General features: G+C 39.5%; 3 protein-coding genes across 6 annotated transcripts; 2 read left to right on the top strand and 1 right to left on the bottom strand.

Annotated features, from left to right (window-relative positions):
- The first annotated feature begins 828 nt into the window (after positions 1-828).
- On the top strand, positions 829-5090 carry LOC128301534 (uncharacterized). Its single transcript, XM_053038077.1, has 4 exons — positions 829-1040; positions 1331-1507; positions 1728-3291; positions 3410-5090. The coding sequence occupies exons 1-4, from the start codon at positions 876-878 to the stop codon at positions 4633-4635; spliced, it is 3132 nt and encodes a 1043-aa protein (XP_052894037.1). The 5' UTR covers positions 829-875; the 3' UTR covers positions 4636-5090.
- A 649-nt stretch (positions 5091-5739) lies between these two features.
- LOC128301883 (galectin-8-like) lies at positions 5740-7571 on the top strand. Its single transcript, XM_053038546.1, has one exon. The coding sequence runs from the start codon at positions 5821-5823 to the stop codon at positions 7123-7125; it is 1305 nt and encodes a 434-aa protein (XP_052894506.1). The 5' UTR covers positions 5740-5820; the 3' UTR covers positions 7126-7571.
- A 966-nt stretch (positions 7572-8537) lies between these two features.
- On the bottom strand, positions 8538-17276 carry LOC128300670 (aquaporin FA-CHIP). Of its 4 annotated transcripts, none has more exons than XM_053036823.1 (6): positions 17196-17276; positions 10219-10320; positions 10026-10132; positions 9516-9950; positions 9315-9437; positions 8538-8976 (listed from the first exon to the last, which is right to left on the bottom strand). In XM_053036823.1, exons 2-6 carry the CDS (start codon positions 10295-10297, stop codon positions 8941-8943), a joined length of 780 nt encoding a protein of 259 aa, XP_052892783.1. In that variant the 5' UTR covers positions 10298-10320; positions 17196-17276; the 3' UTR covers positions 8538-8940. The 4 variants fall into 4 exon arrangements, with proteins under 4 accessions (XP_052892783.1, XP_052892785.1, XP_052892784.1 ...); XM_053036825.1 differs by lacking the exon at positions 17196-17276 and adding an exon at positions 16781-16800; XM_053036824.1 differs by lacking the exons at positions 8538-8976; positions 17196-17276 and adding an exon at positions 16781-16799 and having other exon boundaries at positions 9060-9437.
- Between the last annotated feature and the right edge of the window lie 3722 nt (positions 17277-20998).

Genomic DNA, 20998 nt, shown 5'->3' with positions numbered 1-20998 from the left:
GTTTTTGTTGTGTCAGCAAAAGGTAAACAAAACCAATACAAGCTAGAATACCAACAACAACATCATCATTGTCCGCTTTTTTTTATTCGAAATCAAAATTTTAGGATTTATGGTTTTAATTTGAATTAAATAGGTTTCTTAATTTTTAAAATAATTGTTGTTAAGTTTATACAATCATTACCTGCGTAATTTACGAGAATTTCCCATGAAATGTATGTGAACTCTTTAACTCCGTATTATAAATCCGTAAGGTTGGTCTTTTCGTGCGTTCTTTGCAATCTGGGTTGGGACTGTTCCACAGTCCTCATGCACCACCCCATGCAGCGCCTATAACCTTATCGGACTGAGACCCCAAAAGTTCATTTAAAAATACTTCGAATGCTGGTTGGGGAATAAATAGAACTAGAAATTTTAAATTCTCTTAAAATTTAGCTATGATACCTCGGATAATGCAACCACCAAAGATGGCCAAACAAGTGTACGTTTTCCTAATCGTTATGTTACCATGCTAGTGTATTTTATTTTTTGAACTGATCATTGAGGCAGAGTAATCATTTTTCACAACAGTTAAACAGTTAAACTAATAGGAGCTTTATATCTTGTTTTAACGTGAACTAAAACATAAACCATTCTTATAAATTCAAGGAACTTCATTTCGCTAACGTCTTATCGTGCAGCTGCCGGGCGAAACTGCTCGATCAAGCCGATTTGGACAGCAGCTGCACGAACATCTTTTTTCGGCAGCGTAGGATGTGTAGTTTTACCATAATTCATCTATCTTGCTTTGCACGTATCTGTGGTGCGACGCGTCTGAATTCGTCCGAAATATTCTGTATATCGGTAAAAAGAATCAGTAGAACTTGATCGTGATCGTGATGGAAATTGTGCGAGAAAATAAACGAGCTGAAAGGCTAAAAGATAGTCTTTCGTGTCGCTTTTGTTTGTCACAGGGCGGACGCCTTAGTTCCATTTACGCAGCACCGGAACAGAATAAAACAACACCACTTGCGCTGCAAATAATGGCCTGCGTGGGAATCGAGGTATGTATTGTGAACGGCGTATTATAACATCAACTTAGAATACACATAACAATAGAACGGAACCACAATATCACGTGAAATAGCTGACAAAAGATGTGAAATGATTTTGCTAGCATCGCCAAAAAAATGTAGCAAGCTAAAATAAAGATGGCGTCCGCATACAAACCAGCAATGGTTCGTTTCCATGAAAAGCTATATCCAAGCATATGGTCAGTTATGTTTGGAGTTATGCTATCTTTATCGAACGAATGCTGCTCCATTATTTGTTTTCATTCCGTTCTTTCCTCTAGGTTTACAGTGATGATGGCATGCCGGGTCTGATTTGTGAACATTGCCGCATGCTTATGAATTATTGCTACCAATTCAAGCAGATGTGCAACAACGCAGATACGCAGCTCAAAACATTCCTTTCTACGGGACTTTGGCCTAAGCAACTATCGCTGCCGAAAGAGTTGGCCACATTATTGGTAAGTTTGTAATAGACTAATTACGGCTAAGAAATGGGGCGCATATGTTGAAAGGAATTAAGCATAGGTCGCGGTAATGAAAATCAAAACAAACAATATCGTACTCTTCCATAAATTTACAGCTGTCGCAAATTTGACGTTATAGTTTATAGCATGCGATAAAAGCCATACATTTACGTTAATGTAATTTAAATTTTGAATGTTGCGGTTTCTATTGCAGCCGAATTTGAAACAGCAATCACCACATCGGTTAACGAAATTACAGGGATCATGTGCAGTGTCAGGGAGTATGGAAAGTCCAAAAGAAAAAACAATCAATATTGTTAAGCTAAGTCCTGCTGATCTTAAAAATATAAAGCTGGGTCAGAAAATTAATTTAGAAAATCTGGGATTGTCAACTATCTCTGGAAAGACCGGGACTGTACTGTCTGTAGACAACGAGGATCATGAACCGGTCCACGTTCCACTTTTGACGTCCACCCCAATAGTAAAGCGAACAGTAGCAGAATTTGTACGCCTTAGTGATGCATCCAAAACAGATGAGCAAGAAAAAAAGCAGAGTTCTAAGCCGCCAAAGGTACAGACAAATAAAGTTTACAATGGACCAGTGATACTGAACAATTTGGTAAATTCCGTGGTTCCGAAGGTCGAGGAAGAATTTGTATCTACCGGCGAAGGAACGGTAGAAATGATAATGACCTACGAATCGGAACAAGATCAACTCACAAACAAATCGGACGTGTTTCCGTGCACCGAATGCCAAAAGACGTACCCATTAAAACAGCTACTCGACATACATGTTTTATCACACAAACGGGAGCGCAATTTTCCCTGTGACCAATGTGAAAAACGCTTCTTTTCCAAGTACGACTTGGCCAAGCACACAGCAACGCACACCGGTGAACGACCGTATATTTGTGTCATCTGTCGAGCATCTTTCTCGCGATCCACTTTGCTGACGCGTCATCAAGCGAAACATAAGGACGAACCGAAACATGTGTGTAAATTCTGTGACCGTACGTTTCTTGCATTGGACGAATTAAACAAGCACATTGAAAACCACGAAAAAATTCGTCCCTTCAAGTGTACATTCTGTCCTAAACGATTCGCGTACAAGCAAGGCCTGGAAAGGCACGAAGTTGTGCACAAGGAGAAACTACCTTACCAATGTGAATACTGCGATCAAAGCTATCTGACTGCGGGCAAGCTGTCCCGTCATTTGGCAACACACGCCGGCGATCGTCCGTATCCGTGTCGGTTGTGTAATAAATCGTTTCTGCTTAGCCATCATCTGTCGCGTCATCTGCGTAGGCACAACGCATCCGGACAGAGCGAATACAAATGCGTCGACTGTAAGGCACTGTTAAACAGTATGGGCGAGTTAGTTTATCATTCGGCACAGCATGCGATGAAGAACCTAATTTGTCCGCTATGTCGCGAACCGTTCGAAGACGTGGATAAGGTCACGGAGCACATAAAATCACACGCGGAACAGCTACATTATGCGTGCGACTATTGTGATCTGATGTACACAAACGAACAGCAATTGAACAAACATTGTATGCAGAATCATGCAGACGAGCTGGCGTACGAACTACCGGAATATCAATATCAGCTAGTGCTGCCGGATGAAGGTGTTGATACCCAAACAATACCGTTAGTTGAAAAAATGATGAAGATAGAATCGCCAAATGTTGCTTATGTACCGGAAGTGAACAATACGGTTACGGAGTATGAACATATGGTGGAAGATGGCATATACCACGACATGTTTGTCAAAGAAGGTAAGAATTGAAATCATTTTACGATGTAATCTTTTTTGAGGTAGGTGTATCTTTTGTTAATTGATGCAAAATTCGAATTTAATGCAGATGATTAAAGTGCATTTTATTTATTTTCTAGATGAATCGACATTAGTTCCCGATCCGCTAGACGATTCGGAAACTTTTGAAATCACGGAAATTGAATTGAGGACCGAAAGCCCGAAAGAGATACGTACAAATGTCCCTTCCAAACCAACGCCAACTAAAGTGGCAATAAGAAAAGAAATAACAAAAACAGCGGCTCCAACAACGACGACAAAAACAGTCACAGCTGCAACGGTAGCCAAACTGCATCCCCATGTTACCGTAACTTCATCACAACCAAACAAATCTAAAACAGTGGTTCAATCGGAGGAGAAGCCATCACGTCAGCAACGTATGGAAGAATTCTACAAACGTAACCAACAGGCTGTGGAAAAGAAAATGGCCCAGAAAAATGTAGCGGATGTTTTGAAAAGCTTACCAAAGGGTGTAACAGTAACGAAACCCACCTCAATTACGACATCGAGTGACTGTAATGAAGGGATTAAGGCAGAACAATTGGGAAAAGAAACAACCGAAAATATTAAAACGTATGCTGCTGCTGTTCCTCCATCAACAATTAGTCCACAAAAGCGAGGTCCTGGTAGACCGCCAAAGGCAAAACCAAATATCGCAACAAAAGATGTAACAGCGATTGTGAACATGGCAAAGAACATTGATCCACAACCGAGTGCAGCACCGAAGCAATCTGTTCTTCCGATAAAGACAGCAAAACAACAATCACCTGATGGAAAAAAAGAGTTGAAGCGAAGCGCTACTGCCATAGAGATACCCAAAGAGCGCCCCAAAATAAAAATACAAGGACAAGAAAATTCGTCCAAGCCTTCTAAAACTGCAAACACAAAGTCATCGTCCAACCTGGCCGAACCGCAGTCATGGATGATAAAAAGAACGTACGCACCAAAAGAATCACAAACCGTAGGTAAAAAGCGTGCTGCAGAAAAGTGTACCGAAGACTCAGAAGATGTGGCACCGAGCAAACGGCCAGCGCTGAGCCGAAAAACTCTCAACCCTGCTATGATTCGTATAATGAGTGATAAAGAAAAGGCCAGACATCATCCGATAGAGGGAGCGAAAGTTAGTACAACGATAAGTTCAACTGCCGGTACCAATAATAGCGCGAATCTGAAGCGAGTTTCAAAGTCGGAAGTTGCAAAAGGCATACCGGTGGAGATGAATATCGGGGGTAAGACGATAAAAGTACACAAAATCAGCAAGGAGGAAGTGATTGGACGGGCGTCTCAAATGAAGGAAAAATCTTAGGGTTAAGGAAAGTATGTTTGTCTTTTTTCTTTAAACAAACATAGGGTTTTTTTGTTTTTGTCAACTGTTTGCAGGATATGTCATTATTTAAGTAATCTAATAATGGTAACGGTAGTTTAATAACCCCACGAAGGAAAGATAAGAAACAAGTACAACCGGAGTTAAGTTAGTTTAGTCAAAGGATAGGTCATCGACAAATGTATTCTTTTCTAATTTGATTACTTAACTCGTTTCCAATTTAAATTTAAAGTCGTTAGATTTAGAATAATTGCACGGTATGGCGTTGTTGTCATGCTTGCTATCATATTTTCTGAAACAAGCAATTTAGTTTTATCCTTATTTAGCTGGCAAAATATTCCATTACAAGTAAGCATAATGAAACCAAACAGGTGTATTATCCTAGATTGTTGAAGCAGAACTATGAATAAAAATATCCCTCTTATGCGTACGTTCTGATTGTGGGAAGACATGGGTTGTATTGTGCTATACACAATTTGATGCTTTTCTTTACTTCGATTTGTACTATTTGTACGATTTGTGTACAGTTTGTATGAGTTTGCAATGAAGAATTAAAACATCACATATCGATTCGTGTATTGAATTGTATCTTTTGTGCGGAATATTTTTGAAGATATTCTTCCGTTTTCATTTGTAGTTTCCGGTAGCAATTCATAGTGAGACAGAATTACATATGCTGTCTCACCATTTAGTACATCTCATCGATGTTTCTATGCAAATTCACAATGAGTGTCCCCAGTCCACAGTGAAAGGTCGCAATTTCACGTTTTCGCTCAGCAATTATGTTGTTACGGTGCAATCGCAACGAAAAGGGTTCAATTCCATTTTACGGTAGGGTATCCGCACGCGTAATACGCGTTTTTAAATAAAATCCATATGCATTTTCTCAGATATTTCTCATTTATGAAATTGCCTGTTTGGCTTCCCCGTCGACTCACCCTGTAGAAATGTCATTTGCTAAAACGTAAACAAACACACACATCAGAATAATTACATGGTGCACTTTCAATTCAGCATTGAAAAAAGGTATTATTGCGTTGATACGAATTACTCACCCTACATACACAGTGCGCAACACAACTTTGAGTATTTTATTCTTTTCTCTGCGTCGTAATAGAATTTGTGTCCCGTCTTACACTATCATGGACACACCAATGTAGAGCACGAATGGCCGTGTTCGCTTACTTGGTTCTTAGTATTAGCGACGACTTGTTTGCGTACAGCAGTGCCCTACTGGATTGTCGCGGCGGTTCGTGGACGGAATGCAGATCCCAGCTGACCTCGACTCGTAAACAGCGCCAGTTTGAAGCTCTTTTGAAACGTTACTACCCCACCACCGGCACCAGTGGTTACTCGTACTCTTCCAATCTGAACGTATACGGTTGCAGTGATCGTAGCACTACGCGGTTCGCCGCATCAATCGGGACGACCGAGATGTCCACGGAGTCTATAGATAGTTGCGATTTTGCTTACCAAGAAGTTTCATCCCCTGGTACGATCAGCCTGGACAAAAGTACGTCGACCGAAGTGGTGCACACGGTCGAAAACATTACTGAGGTTTCGCCAGGATTGTGTTTCGTCATTACTGGTACCATCCAGCTTACCTGCGAGCGGTTTTCCATAAACTTGCTGCTTAAAAACGGTGATGTTGCGCTACACTTCAACCCGCGCCTGCCCCAGAATTACATCGTGCGTAATTGCCGCGTGAAGGGATGCTGGGGACGGGAAGAGGTCGCATCTCCACTCTCGTTCAATTTACACCGTGGCCAACGTTTTGCTGTGCAGGTGCTGGTGACAGACAAAGAGTTTCTGATATGCGTTAATGGAAGACACTTCAATGCGTTCCGGCATCGTTTGCCTTACCGTAAGATTTGTACCCTCGAGGTCAAGGGTGATGTTCGTGAGGTAGCCGTGGACCAGTGTTACATGGAATGCTATCCACAGCTGGAGCTGGAGCTTGTCAGCCAACTGTCACTGGACGCAATTATGTCGTCGAAGTTGCGTGTGCCCCGTTCGCAACCGGAAGCGGATGGAAAACCGATGCCTTACACCGGTGTTCTACAGGCCCCATTCACCGATGGATATAAACTGCATCTGTATGGGCGCGTCAAACTGTTGCCCCACTCGTTCTACGTAAACTTGCAGAGCAGTGCGTATGTTTGGCCACATCCCAACATTCTGTTTCATTTGAATCCACGCTTTGGTAGCGTCGGTGGGCGACACGTGATATGCCGGAACTCGTGGTTAAATGGTAAGTGGGATCGGGAAGAGCGGTCGGAGAACATGACAGATTTTGCGCCCGGCAAAGCGTTCCATCTGCAGATCGCCTGTACGGATGTTAGCTATCAGGTTTCACTGAACAACAAAATGATCGCAGAGTTTATATACCGTGACAATCCGCGCCTGGTTGAAGCGGTTTACGTCCAGGGAGATATCAAGGTGTTCGATGTTGTTGTAGAGACTGCGTACTAAGGTAAAGGGGGTGTACCTAATGAAACCGTAAGGTTTGTGTATGTTTTCAAATATTGTTGCCTACGTATTTACTATTGCTGTTTGTTTAAATATTTGCTTTAATAGAATAATAAAGTTCTATACTCAAATTATAATCACTTAGAGACTCGCGTTGTCCGTGTATGCGTTATCAGTTCAGTCCTTCATATGCCGTTGATCAATGACGTTATCATGGCCGAATTCTTATTATCAGGGTCACAGAGAGCATGTTCCCAAATTCTTTGATTACTCTACCGGCGGTTTCCGTATTCATGCAAAAAAAACACTTCTTCATATCTATAACATTTTAACACATTTCCTTTCGCATGTGACTGTGTATTCACGCTAGAAACGTGATTAGATTTAACATTATATAAACTTGAATCTATATATCTAATAAACATAGTATTTACCAGATACAGAATGTTTTCTATGATGCTGAAGGAGCCGCTACAATGACGAATCCTACGAGCTGTACTATCGTACATCGAAATTGCGGAAGATACTGGACAAAAAAATCCACATAATGGATCTCTTGCACAATCTGGGATGTTCTCATTGTCTATAAAGAGATATGCTTCAAAATGTGTGTTTGTACAGAGTAGTACGTTGTGTGAAATGTATTTGATTGCATTTTAGGCAATTTGCATCGCAGGGCGAAGTATTGAAGAGATAAATGAATGTGGAGTCTACTTTATATAGAAAGGCTCAATATAGGATCTTTGATTCATAACGAATGAAAAAGCAGACTTTGCTAACCGGGTGTCTGGGAGCAGTTATGCTCTACTTCATTCATAAGTTTACAACTTATTTTGTGTTTTTATGTCAGCACGATCGCTTGCCCATCAATCAACAGTGCGGTATTATGCTAGTTCAACCCTCACTTAGGATAATTTTTTCCATTGGCAGATTATGCTAGATCGAACGGTCTATAATCTATTGAATCTATCAAATGTTGTCTTAGATCAAATGATCATAAAATGTCGAATTAAATATCAAAATAAACAGACTCTTGGTAAAAAAGCACATCATAGAAAAAGTTATTGTTGCTGTGCAAAAGAAAAATGTTTATTGTTGATTGTTATATATGTCTTTCACACACCAGTTATTAATCGATTAAAAGGCGGCCTACGTTATTATAAATTGGACCTAATTATGGAATATCATGCAGCAGTATGGATTCCCTGTGAACCAAGTGGACTTTTAAATGGCATAATAAATGGAGTGCAGTGAGAGATTCGAAGATGTTGTCGGAAGCTTTTGGAGGTCAATAAAATTTCGATGTTTGCTGTTTCTGAAGCACCTTCAATCGTTTACAAGACAATATTAATAAATTAAAGACTATTGAATTTAAATTAATAGTCGACTTTCGGACCGAACTAAATCATCATCATGACATCGATGGTAGATATGTTCTATTACTTAATTTAAAACGTTTATTGATAGTCACATTGTGTGATAAGCCTGTTTTATAACTCGCAATATATCAAGCTACCAATGGCAATTGGAAACGACATCCAACTTAAGGTAATGCAGGGGACAAGGTTTCGCTTGAGCGGAACGGAAAACCATCAACAGATAAGGTCAGTTATTAGAAACATACAACAACAAACGGTCACGTGTGCTCTAAGGCCACTTATTAGGTGAGTTTGCAGAAAACCACGTGTGCAAACGCATGCAACCCTCTGGGCAAAATTGTATGCGAACCCAAAATGTTGGTCAATCGGGAGTGTGAAAGGGTAGAAACGGTAAGTTTGCAAACAATTTAGCCCACTGAGAAACAGCGACGTTGCCAATTTAAGCCATGTCGTGCTTTCCATCCAATCGACGCATCTGAAAGTGAAAGAGACGATTAGAATAACCGTTCTATTCAGTTGCTATAATGAACGGGAGGATGAAAGGAAGGATGTAAAGTGGATGAACAAGCTGAAATTAAATGTTAAAAACAAATTGATAAATAATGCATTTCATTTAACGATAAACAACCATAACAAGTAAAATTTATAACAACACAACGAATGGATAAAACAAATACGGTAAAACGCATATTAAAATGGTGATGAACCGATGATCGTGGATGAGATGGATCGATGTTTTTCTATTATTGTCCAACGTTAGGTAGTAATGACGGATTCTTCCAGTGCGGCATGTTTCATGAGGTTTAGCATTACCTCCTTATCGTCGGCGGTAGTACGGTAGCGTTCGGACGCATCGCTAACGGTTGGTGCCTTAAACAGCTGGCAGTAAAGCAAAGCAGCTGCAACACCTCCCACGATCGGTCCAGCCCAGTAAATCTATAAAGAAAGCAGCGAACGACACAATTTATGTTTTGCCAATGTTTTTGTATGCATGGGCAAAAGAAAAGCTCTTACCCAGTGATGACTCCAGCTATCCGTCACAAAAGCAGTGCCGAATGAACGGGCTGGATTCATGCTCGAACCGGTATACTCTACAACGCCCAGATGACCCAGAGTCACGGTTAAACCGATGGCCAGTGGGGCTACGAAGCGCGAGTCCGGTTTATTGTCATCACAAACACCAAACACACACAGCACCAGCACGAATCCTAGGAAGAATTCGAAACCCACGCCTTGCATCTCTGTGACTCCATCCTTCAGACCGGTGTTGCCCAAACCGTTGTGATAGGTTTTTGGTATCAGCACATCGAGTGCGGTTGTGGCAACAACAGCACCGGCACATTGAGCGGCAATGTAAAGCAGGGCACGGATGAGGCTTACCTTGCCAGCTGCCAACATTCCGGCAGTCACAGCGGGATTAATATGACCACCACTGATGTGACCAATCGACTGAAACGGGATTGAAAGAGCATATGGCTTGCAAAAGCAGACTTCACATTTCGTTCGTTGTACATTTTTACTCACCATCACGACCATGAACACACTGAGTCCAAACGCAAGTGAGATTAATGTTTTATCGCCATTTGCATGCGTACACGCGGCACAGGCGAAAAAGTTCAATATAAAGATGCCTTTAAATACAATAAGCGATTATTAGTGTTTATGTCCGGCGTGGAAAAAGGTTGATTATCTTATTTGTGCGCTATAATACACTTACCAACAAACTCAGCCAGTAACGCATGCCATAATCCGCTTGATTTGTTTGTTAATTCTTCTGTTCCGAGAGTATAACCCATTTTGGGGATTGGTTTAGCGTCGTCTAAAATGAAAAATATGACATACGTCGTATTTTGTTAGAGTACGGATTGTTGGGATGTTGAGTGGTTCTACAGGGAGCATGTAGGACTTCGACCACAAACGGCAGGTGATAAAAACTCTTTAGGATCTCTCAACATCTATTTTCGAGCTAGAAAAAGATTTGTTCTCATAAATATAACCTTTTCCCTCTCCATACGCGCGCGGTACCTCCAGAACATGAGAGTGAGTTCCAGAGTCTCCTGTTATATAGAGCTTGCAGTTCTCTTCCGTCATCTAGATTTGACGCATTTGTGTCTCGTATTCTGGCTGGTGAACATTGGTTGTCGCACAATATTTAAATGTTTATTTCGTTATTAAATACTACAACAGCGATAAAGTCATACGACAAGAAGTAATTAATGTGAAATATACATCAATATACTATTATTCATGCTTGTTTGAATGTTTAATTAACATTCATGGAGTTAATTGCCCAGGATTTTTCTGTCAAGCGATTTTGTGACCGATACTGATTTGCCTTCGGGAGTCGATTACCTGCGAAGTCGAGTGAACTGCTGCAACGCTTCGTGTCATAGTTGCCTGCTATGTGCTATCATCTAAGAAACCCTGTAAAAGGGCAAGCTGCACAATGCTCTTAAAACTAAAAAAAATGTCTGTGAAACGAAAGCCATCGAGTACACAGTTTTCTTAAGGAAGGTGCAATGACAATCGTGGATTGCTTTCAGTTCTTGCAGAGATCATGGAAATTCGTGTATCAAACCAACCGTTAAACCCAACATGTCGAGCATACACCAACGCTCTCAAACAGTCGTTACGCCAATCAGATGAAACATTCTCACATTGAACATCACAAAGTAACAAAATTCATCTCGTTTGGCCCTACATCCTCGAGAAAATTTTGGCTGCAATTTCAGGACCTTTCGTTTTGTTTACTCGTAGCGGAACAGTCAATTCTGCGAAGAGAGGTACGACCTGGATGAAATTTGGCACCGGTTCTAAGATGTGAAGATCGGCGTTGCTATCACCTCCACCAGCGAAAAGAGTGTTGGGATTAAATATTGGAAATTTCTTTACTAAGACCGTATAATCTAATAACTCATGCGATAACAATAACTCCATGTTATTTGATGCACTTCCTCATCTGTATAACACTTGCTCACAAGGTTGTATACTGTATTGCTAGCAAATTGCATACTGCACGTGCAAATAAGGGATTGCATGCTTTACAGCCTTACGTACGTTAAGTAGCGTTTAGACATAACAAGTTTCTACTTTCAAAATATACAAGAATTTTTTTTTTCGAAATGTGAGAACACTAAAACATATGATTTTGAATCATACTCACAACATTTCAAATGAATTATAATAAAACCAACGACGGTCTATTGAATGGAGGCCTCGAACGAGAACCTTGTAGAAGTACATTACAATATGCTTGAATTATAATCAGTAAATATGCAAATAGATAGCAAATAAACAATTATAAACATTTAATGTGATACAAACAATTCACAGTTAGTGTAAAAATATTCGCAATTCGGCTCACGTATGGTATGTAAACTTTTCAATCATTACCATTTTTACTGTCATTTGGTTTTGTTCAATGCCTTACAAGAGGGACAAGGTGTTTGGAAGCACCTTGTTGTCGACGTAGGTGAATCTAAGATACTTAACAAATGTTCATCCGGCATGTCCTTGTAGCAGGGGCAACAACACAGTGGTTTTGCGAATGGTCTTCAATGTCAGTCAGTGTACTACTGCGTTGGGTCAGTGGGATGTATTTGGAATGATAATTTACGATGCACTAGTTACATCCTTAGTTGGAAAGTGCAGCGATCAGATGCTATTGCGATTCATTTAAGCTGTATGTCACTTTTACTCTGACACCATATGTGCTGCGTACCATTTACGCTCCAAATATGCGCTGATATTCGTTTTTTTTTTGTTTTCTTAGCTAATGATTGTTTTGTATATATATTTACCTGATACTTAAAGCATGTACCAACAGCATCAAACTTGTTGGTTAATAAGAAACAAATAACGAAAGCAGATGGATTAAGCTCGCAACGCTGCAATGTCACCATCCGTGTAACTGAGTTGGGGATGCTTAATTGCCCAGTGTGCCCAATGCGTTTCTAAAGGTACACCCATGTATGCATTTGAGTGTGTGTGTGTTTGTATGTGTAGTCAGACGATCTACAATCCGGAAACATTTATGAGATAATGTAAACGTTTATAGGCATTACCAATCCTCACCACTTGCTGTGAGTGAATTGATAAATGGTAGGCTAATTATGGTAGACTCCTGCTACCTTGCCGTTTAGACTCGCCCGCACCAATGTAAATGCCATTCGGGTGCAAATTGCAAAACAAAAAGATGTGAGAAAAAGATGCATTACATGATGGCCACAAAAAATTAACCTTTTCGCTGGGAGAGATTTCAGAATCGTGCCCAAATGAGAGAACGGGTAGGAATTTATAAAAAATCATGGGACAAATGATAATCTCAAACATCATCATGTTTTGTTAAGCAATCAGCAACAGCTTCAAAGATGGAAGAAACGTTGTCTTTAATTTTAAGATGCTTGGTCAGAATACAAAGAGACGTACAAAATTCCATTCGCATGATTACTATCTTACACGCAAGTTCTGTGTCTACCCAGGTGAAGTTGTTTTATCTATACTATTGGAATCGCCTTAGTGTGTGTTTTTACGATGCTGAATCAGTGAATCGTGTCAATTGCTATTTAAATGTTGCCACAATTCCCACATATTTCCACACCAGTCTATATTATTCACGTTGCATCTATATTGTTGTTCATTGTATGCACTACCGTAAAGCAATTAATTGAAATCTGAAAACACTCAAACACAAACACCGCTTCCGCAACAAAATGCGCGCAAGGTTGGATGTTTGCGCACGATAAACTGTCGATAAACCACAAACGTAAGGTTGTCGCGGAGTAGGAATTCGAGGCGTCCCTTTCGGAGTGTCCACACCACACACCAGAATAAACAGTCGAATTTGTATAACTATTTCGATGGCTCCGTTTTAAAATCGAGTCACAGCTTGGAATGTAATACTTTACTCTCTTAATCACCAGCAAAGAGGAAATAACGAAAGGATTCAACGCGCGTTAAGTGACGAACGTGTTTGTTTTTGCGATGCTTGATTTTACTTTACGGGCGACCTTCACAAGCCTCATCGCGTATCGTCTCTAGGTCTCTAGGTCTAGTAGGCATGAACGAAACGGAACATTTTTGATTCTCGGGTTCCAAAGTACTGGTTGTGTGGAGTCGTATTTCTTGGGGTTTCTGCGATTATTTGTACCGCAAAGTTGGATAAACGTTGTTTCACAATAACAATTGGATAAATTGTAAGTCAGTTCCGTCTAAAAAACTAAACAAAACTTGTTTACATATGATTGTGATGTGACCTTGATGATTGGGTAACCACCAAAAATGTATATGTTATTTATGTAAATGTACCTAAAGATCGTATTCCATTCTACCTGGATCAGAATAGACAGCTATCAATCTCACTAGAAGTGTTCGAATGACGCAAGCAGCGTGTTCACGTGCTTTCCTTTTCGGGTTTATCTTTCTGTGTTTTGCCAAACTATCCTGCAGCAATCCATTATGTGGGAGGCAGGTGCTTTTTGACATTGATTCCTCGTCTACGTTTTCTCATCGTTTTGAATCGCAATGGTCGCAGAAGAAGAATTCGTGCCGAATCGTTAACCATAAGGTTAGTTAGTTAGTAAGATAGTTTTAACAATCTGCAAGCTCAAGCTCCAGTAGCATATCGGACTTTGTCGCACCCTGCTTAAAACTTTGTAATCATTAAAACCATTTTTTATCGTTCTGATATTTTTTTTGAACTATGATGAAAAATTGAACAAAAAAAATCATATGTTAATTTGTTTTAATTTGTATTTTTTATATTTTATGTATTTGTATGGGTGTCGTATCATAAATACAGTGTTATTGCTTCATATACTACTGAGGGCCATTCACTACCTTCGAAGGGAATTATATTTGGACTTATCCCACTTGTGTAATTAAAATGATTCCCAGTATAGTCTGGTCATCTTACTGACCCGATGACTAATATGTGCATCAACCGGACGAAGGAATTATTTTACAATCAAAACCCAATCAAATTGCCCAGAGGATCATGGTTATCGTTGTTGTTTCTTATAATCGTGACGTGATTCAGTGGCATGTGTTTATAACATTCAATGTGAGGCGAAGCATTTTAGAATGACGTTGATTCAAAAGTAAACCACTATTAACCCACGAACGTGCGAATGAATCTTGTATGCAGCGAAAATCGCACCTGTGTGATGAATCATGCATCTGACTCCAATTTTCTATTAACTCCTATTTTCTATTAACCAATTTTCCCGTCCGTTCGTGCCGTTCGTCCGTTCATGCAGGAGACGTTTGGTAGTGGGAGGCTTTAAGTCAAATTATCTTCGAATCATGTTATTACGTATATTTCTAGCGCGGGCGGATTTTAAGCTTCCAGAGCGCAACGAACCTTCCTTACTGGAGATGTAGAACGAATATTTTAACAATCGGTGCTGAAGATAATCAGCCATTGCACAGATGGCGTTCATTCGTTTGCCGTTGGCTAGAAACGGAAGCAGATCATTGCCCTAAACTAGAAAACATTCTAAATTGGAAAACCTGCATCTTTTGTGCCTACTATTATCTTTTACTGCAATTCCAGAAACATCAGCTGTTCGTATTGGAGTGATTTGTTTTCGCAAACATGTCCATGCGCATGTCCGTTGAAAGGGTGTTGTTGATCTAATGCTTTTAGCTGACAGCCTTACAGCACCTGCCATAACGATTTAACCATCCACACACAACAAAGTCGTCATCCCTCGATCGCTTCGTGTTCGTACGATATGTTGTACATTTTTACGATTGTTTTAAATTTTCCCTTCCACTATTTTCTCGTATCTTATGCGAGAAAAAGTTGTTAATTTGTACCGTAAACAAACAAGGCTGTTAAATCATGCGCCTGGACGACCTCTCATGATTCCTATCTCTGATCTTCTGCATGGCGACGGCAGATAATTGGTTAATGAAATATTAACGCCGATTCATGCGCCAAACTTCCTAAAAATGGCTCATCATCGTAAGGATGTCAGTTTTGATCTCGTGCGTGACAGAAGTCGATCATATTGCGCATTCCCCTAAAGATCTCTGGTCTGCTTTGATCATGTTTGTTGACATAATATCTGTAATGGACATTGCTATTGGGCTTATGATTGCGATACTAGACCAATCCAGTATAAATTACGTTGGGTCAGAACGGAATTGCATTTTGTTAATTAACGTATACAGTACTTAGGTAATAATTTCATATGTAGTTTATCAGAAAACTGTAATACATTTAAAAATTTTAAACGAAAGCTATCAGATTTGTTTCTGAAATTTTTAGTAGATGTATCACGTTGAAGCAGACTCTTAAATATTTTTTTTAATATATATCTACAGCGGTAAAGTCACGGTTGTCATAATCAAGAACAGGAAGCCGAGAGTTTAGCTGCACCACAAATGAAGCAATGATTTAATAAATCGGTCAGCTTCATTACACGTCCACTTGTCAGTGAATACTGTGCGGGCGTCGCAAATCACTTCCAACGACACTCGAGAAGAGACAGAGTGCACAAACGATCCATACCATACAACGAAAAAAAAAAGAAAAAAAAACCCAATCACTAATAAAACCAGTGCGCGTGCGCGTGCGTAGACGAAGTTGTACAACGATGATCGCACGGGTCATCAGCTTCAAGTGGTACTCTTTCCGATTGCTTACTTTCTTTAGTATTTTCATATTTTGGTTTTGACACACCGTGATAAAAATTTCACGATCAGTTTTGGTTATGTTGTTCACTTAAAGTGATTGAGAAATTTTATTGATTAATATCAGGAAAGAATTTCCATATGCGATGTATGATATAAATCATTTTGCATACAATATTTTTTAACTGAATATTGTTTCAAAATATATATAACTAAACTATTCGCCAACAGGCTACAGCCAACGCACACATCTTAGCACGGTTTGTGTAGAAAGATTTGTCTCGAAAAAAAGGAAAAACAAACGATGGCGCCCGACTGATATGGCAGAAAGCAAGTTTTTAAGTATTAGGAATTAGCACCTACTTTGACATAACCCTTTAGTGCAGTAATGGCAAACAGCACTAAAGTGCCATGAGAGCCATGACCAATATAGTCTGTGAGTGTGATTTGATCGTACTTTGAAACAGAATATGTACCAAATTAATAATTTCTAATTGGATAATGTAACGATCCCTTTTCAATGATTCTATGATATTTTTTTAACAATGATTCTTCTGGTGTCTGGTGTTTTAACCATTTCACGTCACATATTTATTGAGCACACCTTTGTGAAGCACTTTTTAACACTCTTGTGCCCTTACCTGCAGTCAAGGACCATCGAATCACACACCGAATAAGCCAACGACCCGAATTTTGGCAAGAAGCTAATGATCACGTTTGCTTTACATGGAGTTTCTGACTATTATTTTCACTCACGAATGAAACGTTCACGTTACAAGGGTTACTAGCAAGTGCAAAGTACATGAGAGCGTTGAGATGCGTTTGCTAATTGTTGCCCTGTGGTTGATAAAAATTTCGTACGATGTAACTCGTTACAATAGTAGGAAAGAGCGGACGTAAAACCTACGATGATGGTACTATCGGTTGCAACGTACGACTGTAAACGACATTGGCTTCCAAAGTGTGTTCTAATTCCATGACAAAACAACTCCTGATAAGCATGGAAACACTGCTAGATAACATTGACTACAGCAGACGGCTGAAAGATGTGCGTACCTTTTTGTCTATTGAATAAAATACGAATCTGCTACGCCTGCTGGCCGGTGGAACGTAACGATGCTATCCACACGAAAAATCAACTACAAATGACCTGCCGAGTGCTGCAAGCATACCCGTAAACCCATGATCGTACGCAGTAACGATCGTGCGAGATTGTACTCCTGTGTAAAGCTAAAGGTGTGAGAGAACAAACGGCCTCTCTTGGTATTGGTTGTTGTCTCCGTAATGCGAAGAAGTCTGTTATGTTACATTAAGCATTAGGCAGGACGAGGTGCTATCAAGATATCAATTGTTTAAAAATAGTAGCATAATTACCACATATCATAAAATTTAGAGAGCGCCGTTTGTGTTGCTAGCAGAGTGTTGGGAAATCTAATCAATTATTGTAAAAGGTTAAAAATAAACATTCTGTGGTCATCCATATCATCCATACCGGCAACCCGGTGGTATATTGGTAGCCGCGTAGGTCTGCACACGGCAGGACCGCTCCAAAATCCTAATCGAATCAATCCCCCGTACGCAGGACTGACTATGCAGTTACGAGTAAAAATAAAGTCGAACAAAGCCAGAAATGGTGACAGGTCTAGTTCTTTTGAGGTTGTCGTGGCGACAAAGAATAAGGCTATCATTCACATGAAAATAATTAAAATCAAGCAGAATTTCGAAGCCCCGTTGACGCAATTTATTACGTTGGCAAAGTAAGCAAATGTTAGTAATAATTGCAAAGCACTTCATGCAGTTCTCTTTAATTTAACAAGCATCCACTTCAACACGAAAGCATGAGCGAATTTAATTTCATCACTCAATGGCACAGAAAACAATTGTCAACTTAGAGATAATGTTACCAGCACTATACTTACTTACTCGATTTGTGTTGAATATTTAAATCATAATGGACACATTTTTTGCGATAACCGATTCCAAGATTCTGATGTAGGGTTACGTTAAGCGCCTAAATGTATGCTACATCGATGCATACGTGACGTAATGCACACAGTTCAATTTGAGCGCGATTATACATATGTTCTAATATTTACAGCTTAACTACCGTTCAATCTATGATCAACAGTTATAACAATCAAGTGCAATTACTTCAGATTCACTACCTTTTTTGTAAGTCTCACATTCTAGCTTCAGCACGTGCTTTATTGCTGGCGCTTGTTAGTTTATCTTATCAACAATTGTTGCACCGATTGTTGTGTGAATCTGTGTCATCATAAAACTCGTGGCAATAGGACAGCACACGTATCACTTCTCGCGAAGTTAAACGAAGATGAGGAGACGCACCCATTAGCTTCTAGCTCTTGCGCGAAGTATTTTTATATTTTTAGCATTTCGATTTGTATGATTCAGTTTGTTTTGTTTTTTATACCGAGTTTTCTACTCCGTCTACATAGATTGTCGAAACTACGCATCTGTCTTGTTGATGTATGTTTGTTCAGTTTGAGGTGGAATTTCCATAGACATAGACTTAAAAGGAGGGTCTACTTTTCAACCAAATAGTCACTCCAATTTTACTTGCTCTACTTACGAATAAAGTATCATATATGTTAGTACAGTAAAATATACAGGTTAGGTAAAATATTAGGTGTAAATTTACCTAATGTAGCGTAACTTATCAGCAGGGTATGTCTTTTTATGTCATGCATCAGTTACGGTAAATTTAAATTCAATTGAGATACAGCTATTGAAACGCTACTGGGAAGCAGTACTCCCAGGCATTGCTAGTGGTGTTGGTGGTAAACATTTTATTAACTCTTGCCAACCGGCAACCAATAACCATATACTCTTGCCAGTTCAGAATACGGTTTTATTATTGTATCCCTTTCCGATATTTAACATTTTCAACCTTAGAAACTTATGTTGAAACATAGTTACTATAATGAGTTTATTGATATAAAAATTGCTATTCGACGATCATTAATTTTCTTCGATTCAACGCAAAAAGGGACATCACACGCTTTCTGATTATATTACAGAAAAACTGGTAAAAGTATACGTCGAATTCTGACCACTAATATCCACAAACACCAATATATCTTTCAGTGCTAGTAGCTGGAGAAGATCCACCTGGAATAAATTAAACATTTACCCAAGCTCATAATTAATATTCGAATCTACGTAAGCATGCAAATATGGTACCCGTCGCATGCGGCAAGTAAAACAGGAAAGCTGTTCCCTATTGCGGCCTTGCAGTGTGGGTCGCAGCGTTATTTGATAACGCCCGGGTCCGCGGTTAAACACTTCCAATAATTGCCAGAAGGCGCATAATTGTAGTCTCTGTAAGATAAAACCAGTGTCATTTATTCTTTTGTGGTTCCGACACTCCTTCGACGTCATACGGATCACATGTTTTTTACATTAGATGTGACGTCTTTCGGCGATCGGAAGCACTACTTTGGTCATTTCTATTTTCGCTCACCATTCGTTGGTTAGTGCGCTGATGATTGTGGACAGCAAAATTAAAATTTGTATTCTAATCCTAATAATTTCCTGCCGATTCATACCGATCGGATATCTTCCCGCATTGCGGTGAAGTAGGTTCGATCATTGTTGTGCAATGGAAAAATGCAATACTCGCGTTTTGGTTCTTCAATGCAGCAATTATTTTCCGATTTTTTCAATCGACTTAATATCATGAGAACTCGCGCTATACTTTCGTTCGGATTCTCCAATGCAGCAATTATTTTACATGTTTTGCAGTCGACTAAATATCATAAGGGAACTGCAATCATTACGCTAGTAGATGATTTTTCATTTGTTGTTCAATTAATTCCAAGTAAGTAAACATCCCTCTGCGATAATAAAGTCCTTCATAAATGAAAAATAAAAAATTATTCCAGCACTTTCCCATTCCACAATTCATACACAGTTAATGAACCTTAATGCCATAATAAGAGTAATTAAAAGCTCATATTGGAACACGTGTCTTGCCACCATCGATACATTATTTGCATCGTGATAGCAAACTCAGTGGTGACGAAACGAGGCGTGGGACTAGCGAATGAGATAAGTACTGTTTTATTTGTTAGGAGGCTTTGTATTTAGATGATAGGTAAACGATTCACTCTAGCCAAGGAATGCAGGCCCTAAAAGCGAGATAAGGGAATAAAAACGTTAAATTAGTTTTTTTTTTGTTTTGCTAGACTATACTGTATGACCGTCGTAGGGAAATGACAACACAATTTGAACGTGGTGTAAGTATAAAATGATCCCAACACATTGAAGCAATTGATCGGGCAGGTTGACTTACTTGAGTATTGACTTCAAATGTTAAAAACTATTAGAGATAACATGACATTAAATTTACTATTCTCGCTTGTCAAGTAATGGACGTGTTACAACGCTTATGCAAGTTTGCAATATTTGAGAAGAAATTTTCATTTGTTTCACGCGAAGGGCCTATAGAGAAGGATGGTAGTCCATGGAGTACCATAAGAATTTCCTATTTATTTTTAGTAGCAATTATTACGCTCGAAAATATCATGATACAACATCTTCTTGTTTTGCTCCATCCAAATAAAGCTGCTGCTCAAGGCAATACTGCGGGATTATAAATTGTCAGCAGGAATTAAACGACTAACAACGCTAGCTCCCAAATGTGTAGAATAGCGATGGACATTGTAAAATATACGACAGCCATCATTTACTTGGGTGCATAGTTCTGCGGATGCCGACGAAAGCTATAAATGCTATAGGACGTTTATCATCGTTAATTCAAAGCGTGTGGTAGGCGAGAATGTATCGTAAACCGTTTAGCATGTTTGAACTGATGTTGTCAATTGTAAACATGTGCAAGG

This window comes from Anopheles moucheti, chromosome 3 (genome assembly GCF_943734755.1).
Source record: "Anopheles moucheti chromosome 3, idAnoMoucSN_F20_07, whole genome shotgun sequence".
Classification (NCBI taxonomy): Eukaryota; Metazoa; Arthropoda; class Insecta; order Diptera; family Culicidae; genus Anopheles; species Anopheles moucheti.
This window is presented reverse-complemented; position numbering and strand designations above follow the sequence as displayed.

Coding starts and splice junctions, on each gene's coding strand:
- LOC128301534 (XM_053038077.1), top strand. CDS start 876: ATGGAAATTGTGCGAGAAAATAAACGAGCTGAAAGGCTAAAAGATAGT. Junction 1,041..1,330: donor TGGCCTGCGTGGGAATCGAG/GTATGTATTGTG, acceptor TCTTTCCTCTAG/GTTTACAGTGATGATGGCAT. Junction 3,292..3,409: donor CGACATGTTTGTCAAAGAAG/GTAAGAATTGAA, acceptor TTTATTTTCTAG/ATGAATCGACATTAGTTCCC.
- LOC128300670 (XM_053036822.1), bottom strand. CDS start 10,297: ATGGGTTATACTCTCGGAACAGAAGAATTAACAAACAAATCAAGCGGA. Junction 10,133..10,218: donor GTTACTGGCTGAGTTTGTTG/GTAAGTGTATTA, acceptor TTGTATTTAAAG/GCATCTTTATATTGAACTTT. Junction 9,951..10,025: donor GTGTGTTCATGGTCGTGATG/GTGAGTAAAAAT, acceptor ATCCCGTTTCAG/TCGATTGGTCACATCAGTGG.
- LOC128301883 (XM_053038546.1), top strand. CDS start 5,821: ATGGCCGTGTTCGCTTACTTGGTTCTTAGTATTAGCGACGACTTGTTT.